Raw genomic sequence first — 26060 nt, 5'->3', positions numbered from 1 at the left:
GGTGTTGGCTGATTTTTATTTTTATTTATTGGTAAGCTCCCCCATTGCAGCATCCTCATTAGCCGAGCCTGTTGGAGGGATGCTAGCCTGACTCATGTCTCTCTCTCCTTCTCTGTTCTTCCATAAGTGAGTGCTTCCCCCTCACTTCCTTTGTAGTGCATCACAGCACAGATAGGAGTTTTCAGAGCCTGGGATTGGGGGTGGGGGAGACCTCTCTTCTGAGTCAGATGTCTACAACTCCAGCTTAGCATTTACTGAAACTTCATCTTTCTCAAACTGCGTAAGGATACAAACTAACTAATCCTCACAGCATCATCAAACCCTTGTTAGGAAGGTGATCATTACTGTCTCCATCCCTAGTCCTCCCTATTTCCTATCGCCAGACACCTCACTGTTGCTCGGTCTCAATGACAACAGCTGACAGCCAGAGTCGGAACTGAAAATTCCCTTCTGAGTCCCTCGTTTGAACCACTTTAACGCTCTTTTTTCCCCTTGTCTATGCTCTACACAGGGCAGATGGATGGTCACTAGACCACTGAATTCAAACTCATGGATGTGTGTGTGTCTTCAAAACAGAGCTCTCAGCATCTTCAGGAAAACGGTCTTCCTTGCAGTTTCAGTTACACAATTTGGAGACTTAGTGACAAAAGAGAAAGCAGCAGAGAGACACTTTTGCATAACACACACACACACACACACACACACACACACACACACACACACACACGTGCACTCACACCACAGCCGCTCAGATCTCTGTATATGTGAAGGGTGGGGGTGGAATTTGGTGCAGTCTGATCATCTTCATGAACAATATTTCTCCCAAGTCGACCAACTGGGTGATGCCAGTCCCTACCAAATTTGAATTGATGACTCAACTAAAGAATTAAAATTAGCAAGACAAGAAAATTCCAAATGAGGTGAGAAAGCTGTAGAAATAGTTCCAGATCCCCTAGTACTGAGCCATTCAATATCATTTCTGATGACAGGGACAGAGCTAGGAACATTCAATGTGGGTGTGAGTCCTTTTCATATACGGGGAGCTGGGTAAGTATTTTTTAAGGAAAATAATACATGAATCAGGAACAGTGAATTTGATTTAACCCCTTGTAGGCTGCAGATATAAAGGCAGCAGGCAATGATGCCTCAGTTTTCCTACAGCTTATCTATGCTTCATACAGTTAAGCAACAGTCGGAAATATACTACTGTTTCAAGTCCAGGTATTACTTGCAGAAAAAAATAAGGTGCAAATGATGTCATGTTTTAACAAAAGCAATGTTGTTAAATTCAGTACACCAAAAGACTCCACCAAACAACTGTTGAAAGGCAAGTTTTGTGGTCCTGACTCTGCTATCAGGTGACAACATGAAAAACTCCTCTAAATCCAGCAAAGCTTTAACTGAGTGCTTATGGCGCCCAGAAATTTGCTGTAATTTTCAGAAATGACATAAAATAATTCTAGAAGATATGGCAGGAAGCCCAAAAGGCCTCTTTTGTCTTTTTATGCCTCTGTATTTGATAGCTGCTAAAGATTCTAGAACCGTAAGGAAAGAGATAAGGACCACCTTGGGAGCCTTATTAATATGTACATAAATATGATTTGCTTGGTGCCTCCACTGTGGTTTCCTCACAAGTTAGAATAAGTCCATCCACTGATCAGATCGGAACATCGTATTCATGCTTATCTTCACAGTCAAGAACACTTACAGATCCGGAGGAACAGAAATGAACAGACAGGGGTTGCTTCTGAGTCTGCCCTGTACCTGTGAATATGAAATGATTTGCCTTCTCTTCGCATGGATTTCTTCTTCTTTGTTTTAAAGCACCAAAAATGAAGCCCAAAGTAATTTGGTAAGATGTGCTGTTGTATTGCCACAAAGTTGACTGCGTTTTAGAGGGTGGATCTGCGTTAAAAAGAAAACAACAAAAACAAATGAAATGTCAGTTTTCTTTCTGCAGAAACATTAGGACTTCCCATTTCTACTGACACTTCTTATCTTGATTCTTTCCAAATTTTTGTAAAGAAGTAAGAGATAAAATATAACAGCTCAGAAGGCAAAGATAACATTGTAGAATCTCAAATAGAGTCCAACCTCAGCTGAGTTAAGTATTGAGAATCGTTCAAAGAATTTTAAACAAAAAGCCTGGCTTGGGGGTCACGTGTCTGTTTAATCTGCCCCCACTGCATGGCGTGTTACATGCAGCACACACAGGGAATTAAAGCCCCACATAAGGTTAATAAAAATGCACTCTGATTTGATGAAATGATTTCTGATTTCTGAACTATTCCTCTATAAAGAAATTTAAAGTGACTGAGAATATGGAGGATTATCTGCTGGAATGCACTGTGAAGCTAGGAAAAGAATAGCAGGGAAATATTTGTGAGTTCAAAAAGCTTTTTGACATCTGCTGTGTGTGTGTGTGTGTGTAAAGATAGTGCAGAAAAGGTGGCATTTATTTCCATTTGATTCCAGCATGCACAAAGCCCCACCTTTGGGCCCAGCACACAGTAGGTCTGCAGCAGGTGCTGCAGGAATGAATCTGGTTTTACATCAGTTCAGGACCACATTTGGACCCACACTTTTTCCTTTTACATTTTCATATGTGAGCCACCTGCACCCTCTTTTTTGGGGGTGGGGAGGGGGTAGGAGTGACTTGTATTTTAAACAAAGGCTTGGTGAAGAAGAGGTGGGGTGGGGTGCGGTGGGGTCGTGCAGTGACCTTCTCAGGAGAGTCCTGGATCTCCTCTCGCCTGCCTGGGGTGCTAGGGCAGGGGTGGGGACGGGGCTGTGGGCCGAGGTCGGCCACCCTCCTCCCGCCCCGCCTGCTGTCTGGGCATCTAGAGAGTGGGGAAACATTAGTACGGGGCCAGCTGCGGAAGCCAGGCAGGGTCCAGGGAGAGAGGTCAAGGTCGGCCGAGAGGCGGCTATTGATCCGGCTTGGAACGCGAGACAGGGAGCGCAGCAAGACTAAAGGGGGAGCTGTGAGACCAGACATTAACAGCTTTGCGCGCTGATGAGGCCCGTGCCAGACGGGCAGAGGGAAAAAGAGGAGACTGGAGTGGCAGCTGGGATCGCTCCCTGCCTGCGCCCGGCCGCCTCTTGGGAGAAGAGGAGGAGGAGGAGGAGGGGAAGGAGGGGGAGAAGGAGGAGGAGGGGGAGGAAGATGTGGAGGAAGCAGGGGAGGAGGAGAGCGAAGGGGCCAGCTCAAGGCTGGGCAGGGGCAGGGCAGCCTCTCCCCGGCTGCCGCGAGGTGGAGCGCGCCGGCGGGCGGCGGCGTGTCCGGCCCTGCGCCCGCCCGCCCGCGCGTCCCTCTTCCCGCCGTCGGGGCAGCGCGGGGCCAATGAGGAAGTGCTCTTCGGGTCGGTGGGGCCCGCGCCTGCCCACGCCTGCTACTTCCTGCTGGGGGTGGGGAGGGGGTGCCCCCTCCCCAGGCACGGCCCCTGACCGCACGCGGGGTGGTGGCTGTAGCTGGGACTCCCAGAGCCCTTGCTCCGCCCGCGGAGGGGCCCCCTTTTCCTGAGGGATCCTCCCCATCCCGCCTTGCCACTGGCGGGGTCTCCCTTCCTTGTAATCAACCTGAGGGTCGCGTGTCGGGATTTCAAGTCTTGGATCGCTGGCGGAGCTGGGCTGCAGGCACGCTGCGATGTTTTGGGTCCAGACCGGTCCCTGATGCGCTGTGTGTCCTAGGGCAAAGTGCTCACCCTCTCTGGGCTTCACATCGCCAGTTCTCAGAAAGAGAGCGCGAGCTGATCTTTCAAATTTAGAGTCTGCGCGAGTAGGAATGGCCAGTTTCTGAATGTCTTAGTAAGTTTATTAAAGGTGGGTGAGGGCATATTTTTCTTACTTAAGCCACTTTCCAGGAAAGATTTTTGCAGTGAGAAGGATGGCAGAAGAGGGAGGCCCTTCTAGACTTTGGACCACGTGGAGGTGGGGTATTGGGGATGGGCAACCGGGTGCAGCCTGCCTGGCCAGGGCGAGGAGGTGCAAGTCCGCGCCCCGCCCACGGTCTCCGTCCGCTCGGCCTCGAGTCCGCCCACCCTGGAGCCCACAGTTTACAGAACTGCAAGCAAGGGCACATTTTATTGTTATATTTTTTAGGGTATGGGACTGGAAAGGATCTCTTTCCATTCTCGCTCACGGACGCTGGGCGCTGTTAAATTGTTGGTGCCATCGCCCCACCCAAGACCTTCGGGACGAAAACAAAAACCACCGTGTGCCCCCCGAGGAAAAGGCTCTGAGGGAGGCGGCGCCCCCGGAGGCGTCACGGCCTCGCTATGCGTCCGGGTGAAGCCGCCGGAGCCAGGCCTGGGGGCGGAGTGGGGTGGGTGCAGCTGGACTCGCCCGCGAAGCCCAGCGGGAGCCAGGCCCCGACCCGCCCTGGCCGCCTCCGGAGAAACCCTGAGAATGGAGAGGAGGCCAGCCGCGTGGCGCGCCCAGCCCTGGAGGCCAGGTCATCAAATTCACAAAGTTGGCCGCAGCCTGGGGAATGGGGGGTGTCCACGGGGGCCGTGGTCCGGCCTTGTCCCCGGGCCACGGACAGGCCCCACAACTCCTCTTGTCCTCGCCGGCTGGAGATCAAACGGCTGACAAGGCAGCTGCGTCCTTCCCAGTCTGACAGGCATTTCCAAGTCCTACCCTGGGCCGAGGAGCGCAGGGGGCGGGGTGTGACTTTCAGGTTGCTGTGATTGTCAGGGGCGCCTCCTGGAGTCACCCACCCGAGTATCTGCGGAGATCTGGCCACACCTACTCCTGGGCCGGCAAGTCCAAGTCCCTCTCCCACGTGGAGCGCCCCGGTCCCTTTACCCTCTCGCTTGCCATAGACCCGGTTTAGGGGGTGGGGCCGTGTTTGACCCCTAGAAGTTAATGGGGGTAAGGTGAGGGGAGGGGACAGAGATTTGAGTGAAAATCCTTTTCCAAATGGGACTCAAACAAGGTCTCAAACACTTCTCACCCCCTCACGTGTTCTTGATTCTGTTCTTTTAGTGTCGTTTATTTTGTCTTCCTCACCCTCCCAGAGTCTGTAATACCAGGATTTATATGGAGACACTTTTTGGAAGTTGAACTCCAACATCCACCACCCCGCCCCCGCCCGCGACCATAAAACAAAAGTAAAAACTTCCAAGCGACTTTTCCACGGAAACGAAGCAATTCTTACTGTCCCCCAACTCCCATGTCGACCCCACCCCTTTTCCACAGTCCACGCCCCCACCCCAAAGTCCAAGTCCGAAAGAGCTTTTGGGCGAGTGGAGACTTGCCTTGATTCAATTTAGTTCATTCACACAGTACCCCGGCCCCCTTCTCAGGGGGTCCTGCTCCCAGGAGGGAGGCGATATAAGGACGATTTTTCTTTTATTTTAAAATACGCTGCCCAGTGTCCCCCCCAACCCCCTCCTGCTTTTGCGCAGCCAGGGCTGGGGGGAGCTGAGGAGCGCACAAAAACGCGGTTTGCACGTGTGTCCGGCTTGGGCTGCGGGTGTGCGCAACCGGCGACTGTGTGTGTGTGAGTGTGCGCGCGCGCGCGAGTGTGTCTCTGTGTGTGCTTTCTTGTTCTCTTACAGGGTACAATGTTAAAAAGCCACCGCTAGTCGCCCCCAGTGCTCCGACTCTCTGGGTCTTTTTGTCTCTAGTGCAGATTAAACGTCACGTCCGCACTTGAACTTGAATTTTATCCCATTGTACAGAGGCAGCCCCAGCCATAGAGAGACCGAGAGCTCCCAGAGAACCCGGACTCCGCCATCTTCACGTTGCAATCTATAGCTCCCAGTCTGCGCCCGCACCGACCCAGGCGCACTGGGCGAGCCGCCCCTCCGCCCCGCTCCCCCCGGGCCCGCGGCGCCAGGGGAGCGCTGGGGAGCGCTCGCGGGGACTCGGCAGCCCCTCCGGCCGGCGCCAGCCTGCCAGGTGAACTGGGAAGGAGCCTCTCTTGGTGTCCCCCCAGAGCCTCGGAAGGGTCAGTCTCCGAGAAAAAAAAAAACAAAAAACAAAAACAGGCAGCCCGCAGAAAAACCCAGAAACAACCGAACCGGGGCAGTTTTACATTGCTTTGGGTTTTTTGAGGGGGCGGGGTGAGGGGGTACGAGACAAGTCCCCAAGTTTTCTTTGCTTTTTTTTTCCTTTGCTTTTTCTTCTTCTTCTTCTTTTTTTTTTTTTTTTTTTTTTTTTTTATTTGTTTGCATTTTTTTTTCTTTTCCCCTCCTGGTAGAAGTGCGCTTTCCACCTACCAGACCCTGAAAGAAAGTGTCAGGAGCCGGTGCAAAATCCAGTTTAAGTTCAAGAAGACATTTGCAAGTGCAAGAGGCCAAGCAGTTTGAAGAAGTGTAAGAGATTTTTTTTCCTTCGAAAGAATATATTTTTAAAGAAACCAGCCAGTCCGCGGAAAGCAACAGCAGTTTTTTTTTTTTTTTTTGCCTCTTTTTCTTATTTTAGATCGAAAGGTTTTTCTTGCTTTTCTTCCGCTTTTTTTTCTTTTTGCAAACAAAACAAAAAACAGCATAGAAGAAAGAGCAAAATAAAGAAGAAGAAGAGGAGGAAGAGAGGGCAAGAGAGGAAGGGAAAAAAAACACCAACCCGGGCAGAGGAGGAGGCGCGGCGGCGGCGGCGGCGGCGGCGGCGGCAGCAGCGGCGCGGCGGCAGCGGCAGCGGCTCGGACCCCCTCCCCCGGCTCCCCCCATCAGTGCAGCTCTCCGGGCGATGCCAGAATAGATGCCGGGGCAATGTCCCGCCGCAAACAGGGCAACCCGCAGCACTTGTCCCAGAGGGAGCTCATCACCCGTAAGTGTCTGCGGAGTGCGCGCTAGGGGCCGGAGATGGGGCTCCGGGCGCCTGGGGCTGGGGACACGGAGCCCGGAACAGCCCAGCCGGGCCAGGCGCCGGGGCCGCCCGCTTGCTGGCAGAGTCAACGGCGTCGGCCTGGAGCATGGCGGGGGGCGGGGGCCATAGGAAAGTTTCTTTGCAGCCGGGGGAGTTGGGGCGCCGAGCAACCGGACGCGCCTCGGGCTCGGGGGCCTGCGGAGCCGGCTACGGGCCGGGGAGGGGGCGTGCAGGCTAGAGGAGTGTGTGTGTGCGCGCCGAGCCCGGCTGGACGCTCGCCCCTCCGAGCGGCGTGTGTGGCGGCGGCGGCGCTGGTGGCGGGGTTTGGAGAGAAGGGGGAGGGGGCTGGGGGAGCGGAGGGGGAGGGGGGAGCCGGGAAGTGGGGAAAAGTTGGCGAGCGCGTGGGTCCGCGCTGACGGCGCGGGCGGAGGAGAGCGGGGTGCGCTCCGGCTGGGGGAGCCGTAGGGCCAGGGGCGGCCGCCGGCTCCGGGTTCCCGGTCCCTGCGCCCGGCCCAGCAGGGTGCCGGCCACGCCGGTCCTAGGATTCCGCAGCCGCCTTTCTCTCCCCTCCTCCTGCTATTTGCAAAATAATCCAGCTGCGCGGCTGTTTGCAGGGCTCAAGCCCCCCTCCCCACCCCCCATTTCCCCACCTCCGTCTGTCTCCTGGGATGATCTTGTCTTCTTTCCCCCACTTCAAAAAAGGTGGGGGGATTGGGGTTGGTGAAAAATCCCCGCCACGAGAAAAAAAAAAAAAGGTTGTCAGTTAGGAGTGGGAAGAGAGTGATGCGCTCGTAAAATAGTAAAAGAAAAAAAAAGAAGAAGAAAAAGGAGACCCATCAATCTCGTATCCATCTTCCTATCTCAGTATCTTTCATCTTTCCTATCTAAATAAACAAGGCAGGTCGCAGTGGAAATCCACCGGCTGAAATCGTGTAGATTTCAAGCATGTGGCTGGGCGGGCAAAGTCAGGCAGCGGGGCAAGACAAGCAGCAGCTTCCACCGTCCCTGTTGGGTTTATTTAGCAGAGGGGAAAAGCGAGCGCGAGCGGGCCAGGTACGGTGTTTGCAGGGGAGACGGCTCCGGGTCCCCGCACACTTGAACCGGGAAGGTGGCATCGCCGCGCTCCCCGCCCGCCGCAGCCCGCGGCGCCGCTTCTTCGCTGCGCGCGAACATTTCCCCGCCGTTCTTTCTCTCGCGGTGCCTGGGTCGCCGTTCCCTTTTTTTTTTTCATTGCATTAAAAATAAAACATCCTCTGGGTGCCATTGAGACCCCGGGCAGGTTGTATGCCTGCAATCCGCCGCGCACCTCGCCGGGCTGGGGCCGGGCTGCTCGCGCGGAGCTAGAGAGGGCTGCGCGCCCAGCCGCCGCAGAGGACTGGCTGCGGGGCGGCCGAGAGCCGAATATTTATGTTATATTTTAAAAAATTTAAATAAATAAATAAATATATAAAGGGGTTCTCCCCTCCCCTGAAAACCCAGCATAGGAGCCATCTGCTCGGAGCAATTGCTGTTGCCATCTCTCCTTTGTTACAGCAGATACATTAGTAAGAATTTGTGGATTTATTATGATTATTTTTTGGGGGGAATAGAAATTAAAGTGGGATTCTTCTTGGGAGAGGGATGCCTCTTTGGAGGGAGGGAAGAGGACTTCTCTTTTATTTTTCGCCATTGTAACATCAAAGAAGACTCGCCGGCTGCATTTAAAACAAAATGTTTTGCAGCCAGATTTGAGCTTGGTTTGATCAAGGTCTTTTTTGCCAGTTGACATTTCGATCCTTTACCAAGCCACAGCAATCGCTTATTCTACACCCTTCCCCCTTTAGATGGGGTGGTTGTTAAAACGTCTATACTTGCAGAGGCTTAATTTCTCCAGGAGGCAATTTGCCCCACGTAGCCTCTGTATAATTGCAAGGGTTGTTTTTGAGGAGGGGGAATTGGGGGGGTCGGGGAAGGGGGAGTGAATGGGGGTGCACTGCCAAGCTGGCAGCAGCGGCGAGCCAGGAGTGGTTGCAGTTGTGTGTAAGGGGAAGAAGCAGGTAGGTTCGCTTTGCTTTGGCTCTCCCTCTCCTGGCATTCCTGGGACATCAGGCAAGAGCCCTGGCCAGACCACTGGTGGCAGCTGGGCATGAGGGTGAGGGGTGCCTGGTGCAGCACTTTCCCATCCTTCATTTGTTCCCTGTCTCACTCAGCCTTGCTCAGAGCTGCGCTGGGGAAAGCCAGCTGACACTGGAGCAGTGGCAGGGAGGGAAAAGAGAGAGGCAAAGGAGAAGAGAGGTGAGGAGAAAAAGGGGAAGGAGACCAGAGGGCAAAGGAAAGCCCGCCTGCCTTCGAGGGGTACACGGAGCCCAGGCTATGTGTACGGGTTTAAGCTGGGAGAGTGGTCCAACCAGTGTTCAGACAAGGCTATTTATTACCCCAAAGCAGCTGGCTTTTCGTCTGTCCTGTGTCACCCGGGAGGGAGGTGGGAGTGCAAGCAGGGGAAAGGCAGGAATGGGGTGCACTTTAGCCTCTGTGGCCTCTGGAGGTGCCTCTCCACAAATGATGCAAGAGCCGTGGACTCAGGGTGCTTTGGAGCCCTGGCTGGCAAAGTGGGTGCTGTCGCAGCCTCCACTTGGGGTTCACATTTTAGATTTTAAATGCAAAAGATACCCCTTAAAACATGGTCCATCTTTATCAGTGGGGTGGCAGTTCCCAGGCCTGTGGGGCAGCAGCCTCAGGTCCTTCAGGGATGATGCAACTGCAAATAACTGATGGCCTGGGAAACAGGAGGGCACACAAATAGGATGCATGGTCTTTGTGGGTGGGTGGCGGGCGGGGGGGTGGGGAGGGTGGGGAGGGAAGGGAGAGGGGGGAGGGAGCGTCTGAGAAGGGCTCCATAATGAGCTAGTTAAATTTACAGGCAGGACCAGGGACAAGAGGAGTGAGGTAAAAAAGAGTGAGAGACAGCTGGTGATGGAAACCTGGGCTTCTGGTTTGCTTCAAAATGTTTGACCCAGATGGATATGGCTTTTAAAAGCAGAGGACAGACACAGCAATTAATAAAAAAAACAAACAACAAAACAACACAGTGGCAATCGTGCCGAGGGGAGGTTAAGGGGGATCGACTGACCAGGCAGAGGAAAGGGCCAGAGCCCGCTGTGCCAGACAGGGCCAGGGTGAAGGCAAGAATGCTTAAGCCGGAGAAGGAGCTTGATGCTTTCTGAAGAGACCAAGGAAAATAAGATGTCCACGGTAAACTGCGTAACCCCAATCAAGATGATTTTCTCAATAACCCACCAACAGGTTTCCTAGGAAGATTCGTAATTTTCCGTATGAATTCACCATTTTGTAAAACAACTAGAGACCCAATATTCAATGCAAAAGTTAGGCTAACTGTTAATTCCATGGTTGCCTTTTAAATTAGATTTTGCTGTAGCTGTATGTTTTGAAGGCGGCGGCGTTCACAATTATCTTGACTCCCCAGGGTACAGTATATCTCCCATGGTCCACATGTCTTTCAAAATTGGGTCTCCGATAAATTTCATAAGACATAACCCTCTTTTTTTTTTTTTTTTTTTTTCTGGTTAGTTGGTGGGGGGAGTGAAGTTCCTCTCCCTTCTGCACAGAAGGGAACCCCATATCATTAGAAGTGTGATATAAGTCAGCTGCTCTGATTCAACGGGAGAATAAAAATGTGTTCATCAAAGGTGTTATGCCAGGCTGATTTTATTCATTTGTAATTCACACCTGAGAGAAAACAGCAGTGAGCATATTTTAACAACCCCTAATATTTTTAAAGGGTCTTTTTTTCCCACTACCTGAATGATATGATGTATATATGCATATTTATTTTCTTTTTTTCTTTTTTCTTTTTCTTTTTTTGATGGGGAAGTTGCTATCTGCCTGTGCCTGGCCTTGGCGATTTTTTGTCTGGCCTTTGAAATATTTCGTAACAGAAAACTAGTCATTTCTGAAGTGCTGGGGTGAATACAGTTGCTTTTGTGAAGCCGGCCTTAGAGACATCGGAGGCTGGGGTTAACTGGTTGGGTGTGTTGCGTCAGTGACCAGTGCGGAGGGCTAAATGGGTCCTACTCAACCCAAGGGAAGGCCAACTTTGGGTGCATTTGAGAATAATTAGAATTATGTCTCAGGTGAGACGGAAGCACAGAAAACAGTCGTTTACAGATACCAGTTTCTAGCGCCTTCTCAGAATCGAGTTCTTGGCACTGTCTTATAGCTTAGAACACGGCTTGCACCAGCCTTTACTTATCCCCTTTTCATCTCCTATCTCGATTGCTTTGCATTCTCTGTTGCTTGTTGTGATAAAATACTTTCCAAAATAAACTTTCAGTTGAATTGGCTTTTGGTTGATGGCAAGCTGAAACGCCGAGCCGCGCCTAGCGCCACTTGGCAGCTAGGGGGAGCTCGGTGCCCGTGTCATGGGCTTGGCGCCTTCGCTACAATGGGCTAGGAACGGGCTTCCATCAGCAGCGGCGGCAGTTTACGTTGCTGCAAAATGTCTTAAGTGTGAAGTTGTAATATTGATTTTCCAGCAGAGATTCGTGCAGGACAAAATGAGAATATAAGTTTGAGAAATCTATTTTCAAGCTATCGCCATTGATTTACAAGCCCTCACTTGGCAGATGGGGGCATTTTCTTTTTCTTTGATTTTCTTTCTTTCTTTTTTAACAATTAAAATTGTGAGTTTTGAATGGGTGTGTTTTCCCTGATTTGTCCATGGTCTTGACGTTCTGAAAATACTGCTCCGTTATTAGGGCGCTGGTGACTAGGCTAGGGAGGTCTGGGAAGACTGCACATCATTTTGGGGAAGGTGTACTGCTCATTTCTGTCTTGTATGTCACAGACCCAGGGAACAGTCGAGAGTTGCTGCTTTTGGGAGTCGTGTACCTAAAACAGCTTGATGAATGGAAATCCTTTTAGCTCAAATTTTATAACACTTGGATTCTTAATTCCATTTATTAGGTAATGTTCCCACTGTACTAAGGGAAATAGTACCGTTCCCCAAAGATTTAAAATGCCAACTCAAATTACATGTAAAACTTTGTTTGGAAAGAGTATGTGATTGCTAGAGTCAGTGTTGATCACATCTTTCACCCCAAACAGTTGTCCTTTAGGGATGGTTTTTAATGAGACGATTTCTCCCCTAAGCATGTAATTTAGTGATGGGGAATATATGTGCTTTTGATCATAGGATTTCTAGATTTATAATATCTTCTTTCCCAAGTTCAAGAAATCTGCAGACTGCACCCTGAGTCTTATGCTAGAGTTCAATATATGAGTAGAAGAGGTTACCCTGAGACAGGAAAGTGTGCTTTATTCTAACCTAAAAGAGAAATAAATTAGGTCAGACAAAAGCCTAGTGCTGTCATCAGCTGGAGAAAGAGCCTTCACTCTCCAGTACAGAGGGCCAGCAATTTATCTGATTATTTCTCTACTTCATTTAATGTTTGAATCGAGCCAGTTGTAAGCATGTAGTGGCAGCGAGCTTACTGGACCACTCGGAGATGAAAAGGCACCGTCAGCTCGAAGTCTTGGGCTGGGCGGTGGTCTCTGAGCTGCAGACAACCGTTAAAAAATCAGTTTAGTAATCTCCAATCCTTTGCCTTAGAACTCAGGGGAGTTTCACAAGCTGTAACTAAACACAGATCATAGATAAGACAAGGCAGGAAAAAAATATATGGGGGAGGGAATGGGAGAGGGTCAAGTTCTTGTCCCTTGGAGACTCTCCTTCATGTCCCACGGCTTAAGGATGGACCCTCTGGCTGCCTGGTTAGGCCTCACCTTTAGCTGAAACTCTCCAAGGACTTTGGCCTCTAAGTTAATGCTGGCTTCACATCTGGGGAGGACAAGGAGAAAGTAAATGCTCATTGGGGGCTGTACCCTGAACCACATGCTTGAGTTATTGATGCCCTCAGAGCATACTTCTCTGAAGACGGTGTTAGCTGTAGACACACTTTTGTATTTATTAATGGGGAGGGGCACAGAAGACAGTAGGAATGAATGTCTGTGTCATCCAGCTGCCGTGAGTATGCTTTGTCACTTTGCGACACTCTTTTGACTCACACCATTCGGTCTGAGGTCCTGTGCACTCTGTCCTGTCCCTACTCCCTGATCCCACTCAGCTTCCTTCCGGTCCCAGGGAGCCAAATGTCAGGGAGATGTGCTGAGGCTCAGTCTCCCCTGTTTCTCCATCCCTCCCCAAGAAACGCCATGTGCTGACTGCCTCCCTTGAGCAATAGGTTTCCCAGGACGTGGGTAAAAAGTGCCCAGAGCAGGCTATTTGGAGATGCGTGGAAAGAGAAGGACACATTTCTTGCTTCTTCTGCACAAGCCAGTGAGGAGGGTGAGCAAAGCAGCCTCGTTTTTTACTGGCAAAAGTGACACTAGATGGAGGCTCAATGAATGGTGCCACATTCACGGGACGTTGGTCCAGCATTTTGACATATGCAAGTCTTTTGTGCAGTTGCTGAAATTCAAGAAATTCAGTCTCTTTTCGTTTTCATGTGGCAGCTGATAATTTACTTGGGTGTTGAATTAGCCAGCCTGAACTATTTTACTGTAATGAAATCCCAGACCACACAAAATTAAGTCACTTCAAAGTAAAAAAAGAAAAAAAATCCTCTCTTTTACATAACTTCTTTTTTATGCCCCCCTCCCACTGAACTGCTGAAATACAAATACATTTGTGAAATGTTCTAGTGAGTTTTCTACTAAAACAACGTGTGGAAATGACCGAGAAAAGTTGAATGCCAATATTGTTGTGATTAACATGTGCCTCAGAAATGGATTCGCTGCTAAGAATTAAAAAAAGAAATGTGTGTGTGGGGGTCATGTTTAAATTCCTACCTTGGAAAAGAGATGTTGAAAGTACTCCTGCCCTTGCTCTTTGCTATTGGCCTCAGATAATCCAAACTCCTCCAGCTAAAGCCTTGAGGTCCAGTGTCCTGTGTGGAAGCCCTTCTTTTCCTCCACACCTTTGAAAAAAGCATAACATTAAATAAAAACAAATCTCTTCATTTGGCCACAAAGAGTGCTTTTATATCACATCATTAGGAGCCTGTTGTGGCTCTGAAGATGGAAGGCATTTGCAGTTTTATAGAACCTGCTAAATGTGTTGAGAAGACTGCTATTGTGGTAAATCTTTTCCTTTTCTTTTTCTCTAAAGCGCCTGTTTTATTAGTCAAGCCTTTAATTTGTAACCTTTTAGTGATGGCCGAGACCTGTGGATATACCTGAGTACTGTTTTCCTTAGTCATTTGTTCTTTTTTCTGCTCTTGTGTTGGGGAGACCCAGACTCCCGGGCTCAGTTTTTGGGGTTCTGGAGAGGTGTGTGCAGTAGGGGAGAGAAGGCGGTTGGACTCCGTAGAACAACTGAGAAAATGTTTCAGGGAGCTGCTTCAGCATCCTCAAATCAGGCTGGAGTCCTGCAAGCAATCTGTACACTGGGAGGTCCTCCCCAAACATTCGACTTTCCCGCCTGGAGTCTGTAGACCAGAGGTATGGGAGTGACGCTCTTCCTGTATCTAAAACCTCCTCGTGGATCTGGAATTCCCACCTCCTGTCCTGCAGGCCAGGCCCAAAGTTTCCCCTGCTGACAGAGTCAGCGGGACCCTGATCATTTTCCTGGGAAACCCACACTGGGAAGCATGTTTTGCACCGGCCGCCTTCCCTTGCTCTCCCTCCCACAAGTCAGAAATGGCTATCGAGGTGTGTGCCTCAGCTGAGGAGGGGCAGACAGGACTTCATGGGGTGGTGGCTGTGGTATGCATCTGTCTCCAGGGAGGCAGCCTTTGGAGGGTGTCAGGGGGGTGCAGAGCTGAGCTGGAGCAGGCTGGACTCCTCTGATTGTCTACTGAGAGGGTCGAGGGTCAGGACAGAGAGGGGTGATCTGGGTCATGCTTCCTGCTTCCGACTCCGCCTGGTTGTGCCCTCCCAGGGTCTCCACCCCTACCTTGTGCCCTAATAAGCCTTCAAGACCCCTCGTGGACATCCTCCTGGCACCTGCCTCCCTCTTATCTCCATTTCCTTCTCTGCTGGGCACTTCATTATTCCCTCCGTTAGGGGAACTTCATAAAATCTCTTGTCGTGCCTTTAAGCGTCATCTAGTCATAGATTATTTTCTCCACCAAGAATTGATTCCTGCTCTCTCCCCCTCCACCCTTCTCATCCACCCTCCCTACGGTTGTTATTTTCTCTTGGATCCAATAAATTAAAAATGGATGGCAGCTCAGAAAGTGTTGTGTTCCGTCGAGTGTGCGTGTGGTGGCGTTTCCGTGTCGCCTGGAGTCCCAGCCCCTCCCCGAGCGTTCACAGAGAGGAGATGAAAAGATCTCTTCGTAGATTATGGGTAAGCATGGGCTTGCTGGCAAGAGCTCCCTCTTCGTAGGAAGCAGGTGTAAAGTCTCCAGTCGGATGCAGAGCTCAGGCGGATGGATGCTGAACATTTCTTGTAAACATGCGTACACATCATGATGGCGGTTGTGACGTTGGTGGCACACGATTTTAAGAGCCTGGGACCCATCCCCCCACATCCTTCCCCTTCCCACCCCCGTCATCACTGAAACAATAATTCTGTATATGTTTCTCCTGGACTGTAGCTTAGCCATTAAAGATAAGAGAGTTGGATTTGAATTAATGCAGGGTAAGGAGGAGCAGCAGCCCATGTGCTGTGAATGTAGCAATGCACATGTGTGTGTGCAGGCAGCCACGCACATGCCCCGTGCTCTGGGGACAGCAGGCAGCAGACCTCTCGGCTGGAGTTCCCCTAAGGGCAGGTGCATGGGCAGTTGTTAGAGATGGAATAGGGAGGGCGGGGCCCTTGGCACCTTCTGTGTGGGGGAGTCACTGGCCAGGTAAGGCCCTGCTGAAAGCTTGCAGCTGCTGGGGGCTTGTTGGCTGCTTGGCTGGGCCTGTGTTAACGATGTCTTTCCATTTCTGTCTTCTGCCTCAAATTCCTTCCCAGCAAAGCCCAGCATGGGGAAGTTTGTCTTGGGATCAAGTGCTTCCCTTTTCACTTAACAACGATGTCCATTATTATTTGTGAAGCCTGATTTCATTGCTTCTAAATGCATTTACCAGCTGGGAGGAGGCCTGGCCTTGTAAATAAAATGTGGTTTTGTTGTAAAAGAAAATCTAACTCGTGTGTTTGTGTGTGTGTGTGTGTAAATACAGATTTGTCCTTGCACTTTAGGATTGAGCATTTCAGAATCCACCTCAGCCCTCTGATCTCTGCCTTTCGAACAAGTTGCCTGCTGCATCCATTCATTTTTCCTCTTACTGAGTCAAACATTTTAGCAATTGCTCTACTTTATTCGGCTCATAATATATTGAGAGCAGCAATATTCTGCAGGGCTGCCCGACACTTGGGGAGCTTTTCATGGAAGCAGAGATCATCTCAGAAAAAAACCTCATCTTGGCTTTATTTTTTTAAGGCCCGAGTTTGCTGGACAAGACTGTATGAGAGGCTGGTCTGTAGGGTCTGGGAATCTGAAAGGCTGTTTTCATTGGTCTTTTTCCTGGTGCTTTTTCGTCTCTGGGTGGCAGGTTGGACCACTCTGCCTGTTAAAACAGAGGCCTGGTTCTCTGAGGCTGTGCAGAGCCGGGAGACTCAGGTGTCCATAGGGCAGAGAAAGCGGGGTGTCCCTTTGCCCTTCCCAGGGCTTGGCCAAATGTTTTTCTCCTTTTATTTCTTCCATTATCGATACAGTTCTAAGGAGGGACACATGCACACTTACGCAGGCACCCTACACGCCCAGCTCGGTATCAGCTTGCCAGCGGAAATGAAACCACAGTCTTTGGGGGTGTCTACAAAGGCCTTGAGCTTGAGCTTTCAGGCCCACTTGGTCCACTTACTCTGACCCAGAAATTTGGGGCTGGGGGTGACTCTGCTGCCTGATGTTGGGGGTGACCTTGCTACCTTCCTGGGAAGTGTTGCACACAGCAGGCCAAGGCACAGCCCCACAGCCGGGGTGGTGGGGAGAGGAAGCCCTGTTCTTTGGAATCGGGTGAACACCCTGTCATCTCAGGGGGTTTGACTTTCAACGCTGAAAGTGGGAGGGGAAGGAGATTGGTTTTGTCTGTTTCTTTTCCTCCCAGACTCCCTTAGAGGCAGTGAGTTGGATCTCTGGTCTGGGAGGTGGAGATCCCAGCTCAGAGCTGAGCCCTGGAGCCCTGGATAATCCCGGGGCTGTCTCGGGGACGCCAGCAGGGCCTGGCTCCCAGGTTGGTTGGCTGCTAGGACTTGACGCAGAAATCAGAGCTGCAGCACAGCAAACGGCTTTGGACACCTTCAAACCCAATTACAGGGGCTCGCAGGGCTGCTGCATGAGGAAAGTGAAAAGGCAGAGACTGCCAAAAAAAGGAAAGAATACCAGATGTTACCAAAAATAAAAATAAAAAAAAAAAAAAAGGAGAGAAAGGAAAAAGTGCTGGTACATAGTCTTGGCAAAAGAGGAAGCTGAGAAGGAGAGGTGCTTGCGAACAGGCATGTGTGACCTCTGCTAATTTTTAAATTCATCTGTGTTTCTTTTGAATTAGAAAATGAATTTGAAATTATGTAGTTGAAAACCTCCTAGCAGAGAGGAGATATTTAGGCTTGCTAGAACTACTCGGGAGGGCGGACGAGGCTGAAAAAGTTAATAAAAAAACAAACAAGAAAGCAAAACCGAAGATTAAATTTAAAAAACCAAGAAAACCTCTTCGCCCTCAGAAAGGACGGTCAAGTTGGCCCTGTGGATTTGTTGTTGTTTGTTTTTATCAAATCTTCCCTCGATGCAGGAGTTTGCCAGGCCTGGACAGGGTGGCATTTAAAATAGTACCAGGTACCGCACCTCGCCCCTGTTTCATTTGAATTCTCAATTTCATTATGTCCTTTTTTGCTTTTCAGCTCATTTCTTTTGTGCCTCTCTCTATTTTTTAACAAAACAATATTTTGACATCCTCCTCCCATTTATTAGAGCACCTTCTGTAAAAATGGCGCACAATACATCCTTATATTTCTAAAGAACTGTTTTTACAGCCCTCTCCTTTGGCTCTGAAATTATGTATATGTAATTGGTAATTAAAGGTGCGAGCTTTTCAATATAAACAGTATTGCTCAATGTTAGATCATTAAAGGGAAAAAGAGGCACCAAATAATTACCTTTTACATTCTGACAAACCGTTCACAGGAATCCAGTCTCCCCTAGAACCTCTGTTTGGTGGGAAGGTTGTGATTACATTTTAACCATAGCAAAGCATCTTTTCATAAAATAAATTGGTAAATTAATTACGTGGCATTGTCTTCAAACCCTTTTTAAGTAAACTCCTATTTCTTTTTAAAGTGTAATTAATGGTTTCTGGGACTGGCTTTGTGAGGACTGTTTCTTTACCTTGTAGGTTCTTTTTGTTAGAGACATGCAGACAACAGATTTAGGATTTCCTCGTCTGCGGGGCGTTTTTGTACTGCCACATTTCTGATGCATTCTACATTTAATTCATCGAGGGCTCTGTCTGCTTTTCTGTAACCACAGATGGGATCTCAAATTGTAGTTTCTCTTCTCAGCGATACCTACATAGCTACCTGTCCACACACAGTTCATACGTGTGCGTTGTACGTCACGTGTCGTCGTATATTCCATATTCAGTTTCACACATGGACTCTCCTAGGCCCTGCATAGGCTCGTGTTCAGAAAATAGAGAACAGTGATTTATGTGTAGGATGGGAGATGCCACAGAATTTTTTCCTTAAATTATCTGTTCTTTGGCTCTGGCACTTCAATAACTTCACTGCCACGGAATGTATTTTCCTCCCTCCCATTCCTTCTCCTCGTTCCTCTGTGGTTTTCATTATCCTTTCCTAAATACCATACAACTTCAAATTTACCTGCCTCCTCGGGTTTCAGACCTTTGGCTGCCCTCTGGCTTCTCTGAAGACCCTGCCACTCGTGCCTTCTCTACGACTACTGACATTTGCTCTCAAAAAAATTCCACCCCGAATTTGCTCAGACCCTGAGGGGAATATGAAACCTCCACACTGTCCACTTCTCTTTATTTATGACACTTTCTGCTGCTGAATCTTCCAGTTTTCCCTTGAGGAGGTTGCTGCTTTTTGAGGCATTTATTAGCTTCCAAATATTTGGGTCCTAGGCTCCCTACTCCCCCCCCCCCCACAAAAAAAACCCAAGAGAAATCTATCGGCTGCTAAAGAAATATGAACACATACTGTCCGTTGAAAGTGTGGTTTGATATCTTCTAAGAAATGCTTTTGGAGTCTGGAGAATTTTCTTTCTTTCATTTTTCTGGGAGTGAAAATAAAATCAACAAACAGAAAAGGACAGTGGGGAGTTGATGAGTATGGGGAAATCTACAAAGAAAGGGAAGTCTGACCGGGCCCCGGGTGCTTGGCAGGGAGAGCCGGCTTCCCAACTCTGCAAGCCGGTTCCAGCCTCCCTTCTGCTGCAGTGCTTTCTCCTAAGGTATTTTTTTGGAACCTGACACTCACTTGTTGCTTTCTGAGCATGTGGGCTTCCTTCTCTCCTAAGGACGGACCCTGAGACGCCCATCTGGGTTTCTGTTTTCCAGTGTGGTGTGTTTCCAGGTCCCAGGTAGAGGAATGTCAGTGGGATTCGCATGAATGCGGAGGGCATGAATGAAGGTGTAAGGGATGGGAGGGGTGGGGCTCCAGCCCAGTAGGGGGAAAGGGTTCCAGCTCACTGGTTCTCAGCCCTGGTTGCCCATTGGAATCACCTGGGGAGTCTGAAAGAATATTCCCATGTTTGTTCCCAGGGTAATTGGTCAGGGGTGTGCTGCCTGGACCTTGGGATTTTTTAAAGCCTCCAGGTGATTCTCAGATACTGGAAACTTTGAGAGACACATCACGACCTCATGCTGTCAGCAGCCAGGGTGTGTGTGTTTGCGCGTGTGTTTGTGTGTGTTCTTATACTACGTTGGAGAGAAACTGGCAGAAAATAAACTAGAATGCAGTAAGATCAGCACTACTTACATGGCAATGCCCAGGGGGCACGACGTTGCTCCTAGAGCCTCCGTGTGTGCCCGTCTGTCCCGTGGGGGATGCTCACCAGCCCCCAACCCCAGGGAGGACCTGGTGAGCTCTAGCAGCCAGCAGCAGTGGGGTCTGCTTCTTGGTGGGGATGGGGTGGACCGGAAGTCGGGTGCTGTGACCGCCTAAGCCCATCTCTATCTTCTCTGCCCCTTCCCTTTCTTCTTTCTGTCTCCAGCAGAGGCTGACCATGTGGAGGCTGCCATCCTCGAAGAAGACGAGGGTCTGGAGATAGAGGAGCCAAGTGGCCTGGGGCTGATGGTGGGTGGCCCCGACCCTGACCTGCTCACCTGTGGCCAGTGTCAAATGAACTTCCCCTTGGGGGACATCCTGGTTTTTATAGAGCACAAAAGGAAGCAGTGTGGCGGCAGCTTGGGTGCCTGCTATGACAAGGCCCTGGACAAGGACAGCCCGCCGCCCTCCTCACGCTCTGAGCTCAGGAAAGTGTCCGAGCCGGTGGAGATCGGGATCCAAGTCACCCCCGACGAAGATGACCACCTGCTCTCGCCCACGAAAGGCATCTGTCCCAAGCAGGAGAACATTGCAGGTATGGGATGCTGCGCTTGCCTGGTTGCTGCAGAAGCCACCTCCGGGGTCCCACGCCCTCTGCCTGAGTGTACTGGTGCAGGGGAAGGCCCAGGGGCTTCCAGGATGGCCTCTGGGCCACCAGCCAGGACTCCCCCTTTCTGAGGGTCCACCATCCAGGTGACCTTCAGGAGGAGACAGGCCTGGGGCTCGGGGGAGGTCCAAATGACGGATGGCTGCTTGCTTTTGGTGAGGGGACTCTGTCTCAGGGGCTAATCCAGAGGTGGTCAGAAGCACAGAATGAAAATTTGGAAGTCTGGTTGGCCCTCTCTTTGCTACTGATCTCGGCTTAGTCCCTGATTTTGAAGCTACACAGTCTTGGGTCTTGGGTTAGACCCAAGTCTTGGGTTAGAATTTGTCTTCACAACTTGGACATGTCAGTTTGCCCATTTATGAAATGGAGCTAAGGAAACCCACCTATTAGGGTTGCTGTGAGGATTAATGAGCTGTTTCATGCGGCATGACCTGGTAGGCACTTAGGAATGGGAGTGCTTTTTCTCTCCCCTCTCCTTTCTCTCTGGACTCAGTTTTCCATGTGTGAAAAGAGGAGTTAGGCCCCCTGATCTCAGACGTTGCTTCTGACGATGCCTGACCCCAGGGGCCGGTCCCAGGCAGGGGTGTGGGAACTTGTTGGAGCACTGTGCCCGTTGGGGGAGGTTGGACATGCCCTTTGACATGCTCACTCATTCGACCACTGGGACAGCTGGTTTTACCACCTTGAGAACAGGTCTAGGGCCCCTCTGTCCCCAGGCATGGGTCTGCTCACCACAGTGAGTTAGCATGAAGTCCCTCCCTCTTGGCCAGCACCATGGCATGCCGGAGCCTCTTCCGGGGAGCCACTGCTTTCTGTGCAAACCAGAGTGTTTGTTTCTGGTTTATACTTCTGAGCCCAGGAGGCCTGGGGGAGAAAGGAGGGCCTGGCTAGCCTGGGTTCCCTAAAAAGCAGCAGCCCGTCCTGGAGCAAGACGGGCATCAGAGTTTATGCAGACGAGTCTTCAAATCCTGATGGTTGACTTTGGGTTAGCCACTTCAGTGGGTCTGAGCCTCAGTTTCCCCATCTGTCAACAGAAATGGTAATACTAGCAGGCCTGCTGTGAGGATTAGATGAGCAGGGGCTCTTAATCAGTTTTTTGCCTGTGGCACTTCTCTCTCAGGGGCCTCCTCTGGCTCTGCGGCATGCAAGTAGGTGGCTGGCTGGGGAAACAAGTGCATTGATCATTACCATGCTTCTATCATGGAAGGATCATGGGCTCTGGAGGGACTCAGGCTTTGGATGCTTCTAGGAGGGTGAGACAGATGGGCTTGGGCACTCATCAACACCCATCACCCAGGACGCAGTCAGGGTAATGCTGCAAACCTGTCTCCCCCACGTCTCCAAAGCTTTGTGACACTGAGCCTCACTTTGCTGACCTGTACAAGGGACTTAGTGAGCCCTCTCTTTTGTGGGGAGACTGGTGGTATGCAGATTCCTGCAGCCTCCTGCCAGGCACTGGGGAGGCATCAGTGAACCAGATTGGCCTCTGGGCCTTGCCTTCTGATGGGTGCCCTAGCATGAAGTGTCTCATAAGCTTTCCAAGATGCAAGGGGCTTTGAGACATGTCCAGGCCACAGGCATGTAAACACTGGCTTCTCAGAGTGCTGTGAACACCCGAGCAGCGTCTCTTCACCGGGCTGAGCCACGAGGCTAGAGAGGTGCTGGGTGCTTTTTGTCTTTATTGATTGATGTTCCGGGGACAGTTTCACCTGTAGTGTCAATGCCTGGCCTCAGTGCACATAGATCTTTCAGGGGTGGCCTTGCCAGGGAGACTTGGGCCACCTATTTATGTTTCAATGGAAAGATTTGCTGCTTTTGCCAAAAACATCCAAATCCTCATTTCACATTGAAGGCATTTCCCAGTAAGAGGCTGCAGATCACTGTGGCAGGTTTGTTTAAGAAAGTGACTAAATGTGATTTCATAAAAGGCAAAGTTAATCTCCAAGGCAGCTTTGTCCTCATCCTTCCACCCTCTGGCCCCCTGTTTTTTTTTTTTTTTTTTTTCTGGGTTGTGATACTGCAGCAGGCTACAGTATTTTTATTTTATGTGTGACGAAAGATATTCTTGGCCTTTCTGTTCAGCAACAGGACGAATGGATTTCTTCATTCTAGAAGAAATATGTAAAATAATCCCTTAGAAGTCTAAAGAGATATGTTTGTTCAAAGCATTTAAAATGTTATTTTAATCAAAGGCACAAAACAGTCTACATGCTGTGTCAGCTGAAGACGACCATCCCATTTTAACAGCACACCATGCGCCTGCCTTTCTAGTTCCCATTCCTCCTATTTCCCTGCCTACTTGGGCACCAACTTTTCTTTTCTTTTTTTATTTAATAAAAAGGAAAGATTAAAGAATAAAACTTCAGTGGCTCAAATGTATAAAGTAATTTAATATGGTGGGAGCATTAATTATTTTAGCTTAATTGAATTCTGAGGACTGCAGTAGTTGCATTTTTGTGGACAAGCCCTGTTTATTATTTCTCTGTGTAGATTAACAGTAAAGGAAACACAGATAACTTTCAGTTATTTATTGTAAAATAAATGTGTCAATTCATGTGTAAAGCAAGCTGCTCAGAGATAATTGAGTCTTTATATTTTAAGAGGGGGACTAGGAATCACGGGCACTTCTCCGCCCGGGCTTCCGGAAACCCGTCCAGCTGCTGCCCACGCTCCTGGCCCCCAGGCCGGCTGTCCCTCCATGCTTCTGCCTCCCGGCCGGGACTCCAATGAGTCCTCCAATCCCTCCATGACCTGCTATTGTCCCCAGGGCCTTGCTGGCCCTGGCCAGTAGCTGGTGAGTGGGTGGCTGTTAATTCTTGGACTCTGCCTCTGGCTTGGGCTGTCCAGGGGCAGAGGAGTCCAGGGTGAGGTGACCTTGAGGGTCCTAGTGGCCCTGAAGGTCCTGCCTTTCCCAGGACCAGCAACCTTCCCAATACCCAGGCAGGTCCCCACTCTTCCTTGCTACCAGGTGCTTCTAGAAGTGGGGACTCCAGAGACAGACCCGAAGGGGGTTCCTCCCACCCTCAAGGGAGATCCCAGGGTGAGAACTGCAGGGGTATTCTGTCAATCATCACACTAGGTCGTGGACCCCATATCAGCTGTTTCCTCAGGACAGTCAATCTGGAGAGTAATTACTATTATTTTTTATTTGTGGTAAATGATAGAGAAGTGGGAAGGTAGAGGGAGGAAGTTTCTGAAGCTTTGTTTTCTGGAGGGCATTCATTCATTCATTTAGCATCTGAGCTGAGCACCTAGGACCCTTCCTCCGCCCTGGGTGTCCCCACCTGGATCCCCAGGTAAAGAGCCCCCAGAGGAGGGAGCAGTCGTCTGACATGGGGATAGTGGGCAGAGCGTGAGCTGGCAGCAGCCCAGCTCTTGACATGTGCATTCTGGGTCCAGGACCCGGCTCCCTGCTGAGCATTTGCTGTGGACAGAGGAGATCCTTGGAAGCTTGTTTCAGGCCTGTCTGGGGATGGGGTGAAGCTGGTCAGAGGCAGGGTCTTTAGCCGGTGGTCTGACTCAGGGCAGCTATGGTGCGTCTGATACATTGCTGCCTATAGGTTTACATTCTTTATGTTTCTTAAGGTTCCTGCCTGTGGCATCCTCCCTGCCTCTGTGGGGGTTTCGGGGGAGCACAGGACCCGTCCGTTGGGGGAGCTGAGAGGTGTTCCAGGGTTTGCAAAGGGCACGTGGCGCTGCCAAGCCGTTATCTGGGAGGGGTGTTTTGAGGAGGGGTGAGGAGAAAGGGGCTTTCAGGGTGTTTGGGGTTTAAAGGCTGTCTGCTGCTGTGTGGGAAAGAACAGAGCCCGAGTCAGAGCCCCACCCTGCTCCCTGCCAGCCTCCGGCAGCGACTTGACCTTCTGAGCCGCGGTTTCCTCATCTGTCATTGTGACATTTATGATGAGTGCCTGGCACACGGTGGGGGTAGGTGTGCTGCAAATAGGAGCTTTTCCTGGCGCTCGGCTTTCCCTCCTCCGCGGCGTTTTCGGGCGTTAGAGCAGCTTGTACCGGTCTTCTTGGCACTGAGCTCCTGTCAGGGTTGGGATAAACAACCACTGGGTTGTGGGACTAAATCCACCATCACAGGCAGTGTCGGCATGGGGGAGACTCTCTCCCCTCCATTCTGCCTTTTGTTAGGTGACTGTGCCTTGAGGATCTCTTCGCTGGCGGTGCACTCTGGGGAGCTGGCGGGGGGTTTCAGGGTGAGGGAGCACAGGCTTTGGCGTCTCCCGGGTCGAATCCCAGCCCCATCACTCACTGCTGGCCACCTGTGTGAGTCACTTCACTTTTCTGGGCCCTCGTTTCCTCGTCTGCACCTCCTTTTGGGTTATGCTGAGGATGAAATGAGGAAGCACCCACCTGGCGCAGGTTGGGCCTGAGGCAGATGATCAAGAAGTGGATGCTTCTAGAAAGCCAAGCACAGGCAAGTGTGGACCCTGCTTGGCAGCATGCCGAGTGCGTGCTTTCCTTGGTCAAAACCATGATCACGTACCTGGGATTGCTCTCACGGTGATTTCCTACAGGTTCCTCTATATAATTCCCACTTGATAGTCGCTGAAGGGGAGGTGCTTGATCACCAGGAATTTGGTTTTGCCTGTTATCAGCCCTTCCATAACCAAATGAAGCTACAGAGGGAGGAATTAACTATCAGCTGTCACTCATAAGCCTGCCTTCCTAACTCTGCAAGTCCCAAATGTCAGTTTTCTGGAGAAGTGTGGAGATAGGCAGCAGGTGACAGGAGGTGGCAGATTCCCCTGGGCTTGGAGGTGGCAGGCAGCCCTGGCTGCAGTGCCCCTGCCCACTTGATATGTCCTCATCTGTAACCCAGGGAGGACCCGGGATGTACCTGGGAGATTCTCTTAGCAGATGGGGCATAGATAGGGTTTGGTTTGGGGTCCCAGTGACCCATTGCTAAGCAAAACGTGTGAGAGGAAAGGACTTCTGACGAGCCCAGGGATTTACATGCTGCTTTGAGAATGTTCTCTCCAGACTTTTAAAAATCAATAAAATAAACGTGAAAAAAGATAGTAGCTTGGCCAGTGAGAGAAACTAAATCACTTGCTTGTGCTGGAAACTGGAGATAAACCCCACTTGCAGGTCGCCTTCGAAAACTTGTGCTTGATCTATTTAGAGTTGCTATCTTCCCCTCAAGTTAAGATGAGTTAAATCCATGTGTGTAGTGCCATGGATTATCTTTTTTCATTATTAAATCGTGACGGCTAATTATTAGTTCTGTCTGCACCGAAGAATAGTGCGGTGTTCTGTCTGAGGGACATGGCCCTGGGCTCAGGCTGGGGTCTGGGTGTTGGGATGGCTGAACAGGGCAGAGTTCGGGCTGGGCTGGTGGGTGGTGGGGAAGAGGGGGCGCTGCCTGGTATCCCTCATTGTGCTAGATCCTTTTCTTGGGTTATCTCACTTAATTCTCCAACCTTGAAATATATATTTCTAACCCCACTTTGAATTGGCACTCAGAGAGGTTAAGGGAGTTGCTGAAGGTCACACAGCAAAGCAGAGGTCAGACCCGGGTCTGTCTGCTTTCCTTGGATAGCAAGGGGTGTGGCGGATTTTGGGGATGGGTATTCTAATTCT

At 50.4% G+C, this 26060-nt stretch overlaps 1 protein-coding gene across 4 annotated transcripts in view; it reads left to right on the top strand.

Moving 5' to 3' along the window:
• The first annotated feature begins 5697 nt into the window (after window positions 1–5697).
• The window catches only part of BCL11B (BAF chromatin remodeling complex subunit BCL11B), a 103686-nt gene continuing 83323 nt past the window's right edge, over window positions 5698–26060 (top strand). For 2 of the 4 annotated variants that reach the window (XM_030930079.1, XM_030930076.1), the window contains exons 1-2: window positions 5698–6774; window positions 20034–20399. In XM_030930079.1, coding sequence (XP_030785939.1) covers window positions 6717–6774; window positions 20034–20399 — 424 coding nt within the window. In that variant the 5' untranslated portion in view covers window positions 5698–6716. Of the gene's footprint in view, window positions 6775–20030; window positions 20400–26060 lie in introns of all 4 variants that reach the window. The other 2 variants (XM_030930077.1, XM_030930075.1) reach the window with 1 other exon arrangement.

This window comes from Rhinopithecus roxellana, chromosome 5 (assembly GCF_007565055.1).
Source record: "Rhinopithecus roxellana isolate Shanxi Qingling chromosome 5, ASM756505v1, whole genome shotgun sequence".
In the NCBI taxonomy this organism is placed as follows: Eukaryota; Metazoa; Chordata; class Mammalia; order Primates; family Cercopithecidae; genus Rhinopithecus; species Rhinopithecus roxellana.
Note: the sequence above shows the minus strand (reverse complement) of the source record. Positions and strands in the feature narration are given on the sequence as shown.